Source organism: Acanthamoeba castellanii, assembly GCF_000313135.1.
Source record: "Acanthamoeba castellanii str. Neff unplaced genomic scaffold scf7180000083756, whole genome shotgun sequence".
NCBI classification, from domain to species: domain Eukaryota; phylum Discosea; order Longamoebia; family Acanthamoebidae; genus Acanthamoeba; species Acanthamoeba castellanii.
The window spans coordinates 5367-6345 of NW_004457446.1; the positions used below are offsets into that span (position 1 = coordinate 5367).

General features: G+C 59.0%; 1 protein-coding gene across 1 annotated transcript; it reads right to left on the reverse strand.

Moving 5' to 3' along the window:
- Positions 1-978, reverse strand: ACA1_308990 (Sel1 repeatcontaining protein; the record flags this gene model as incomplete). The annotated part of the gene is made up of 5 exons (XM_004339846.1): positions 1-267; positions 360-490; positions 625-705; positions 792-922; positions 959-978. Coding segments are annotated over 5 exons (630 nt in total), but the record flags the coding sequence as incomplete, so codon positions are not given.
- Position 979: the final 1 nt, after the last annotated feature.

The following is a 979-nucleotide window of genomic DNA, read 5'->3' on the forward strand; positions in this document are numbered from 1 at the left end:
GTCGTGCGCGTGGTGTCTGGCCGACGTCCGCGTCGTATGCGCCTTGTTGGCCTTCTTGATCTCGTCGCTCTCCTTCTTGCCGATACCCTCTTCCTCGTCGCGCAGGCGGTTGTTGCGCCGCAGGAACACGTTCTCGCGCTCGACGAGGAACAGGCAGCACAGATCGTAGAGCGTGGGCACCAGGAGCTCGATCCGCTCTTCGACGAACTCGCGCCTAAGCATGCGACGCAATGCCTTCCACGCCTCGCCGTGTTTGTGCGTGTAGGCCTACGTGCGCGCGTGAGCACGGAATCTCGCAACACGCAACGCGCAACACGCAACACGCAACACGCAACACGCAACACGCAACACGCACGTACCATTTGATACATTTCGGCGGCCTTGGCGGGGTTCTTGGGGATGTTGGCCGATGGCATTCCATTCTCGTAGACGCGGCCGAGCCTGAACTGAGCCCGCTTGTAGCCCTGCTCCGCTGCCTTGCCGTAAAGCTCTGCAAAGGCCACCACGTGTGATGACAAAGAAAGAAGAAGACGCGACAAAAGAGGAGAAGGAGGAGGGAGGGTAAGCCTACGTCGAGGGTAATGAAACAGGAATGAGACCTGGTGTTTCGGGAGAGAGTGGTACCGATGGCCTTGTGGACGTCCTGAGGAATGCCGCGGCCGCTCATGCACTGCTTGCCCAGGGTGTACTGGGCCATGGCATGACCTGGAACCGGAAACGAAAGTTTAGAGGCTATCGCAGACCACCGAGAACGGAACGTGTATGATTGGGGGGAGGGGGGGTGATGGTACCTTGGTCGCAAGCCTTCTGGTAGAGCTCGGCAGCCTTGAGAAGATCGGGATACATCCCCACGCCATTACGATAACACACCCTGGCCACGTGAACCGCCACGTCAGCAGCCACCTTGATGTCTGACCGAGCACTTTGGAAAACAAACAACGTTTGACAGGGCACGCACCCGAGATTGTAGAGGGCGCCG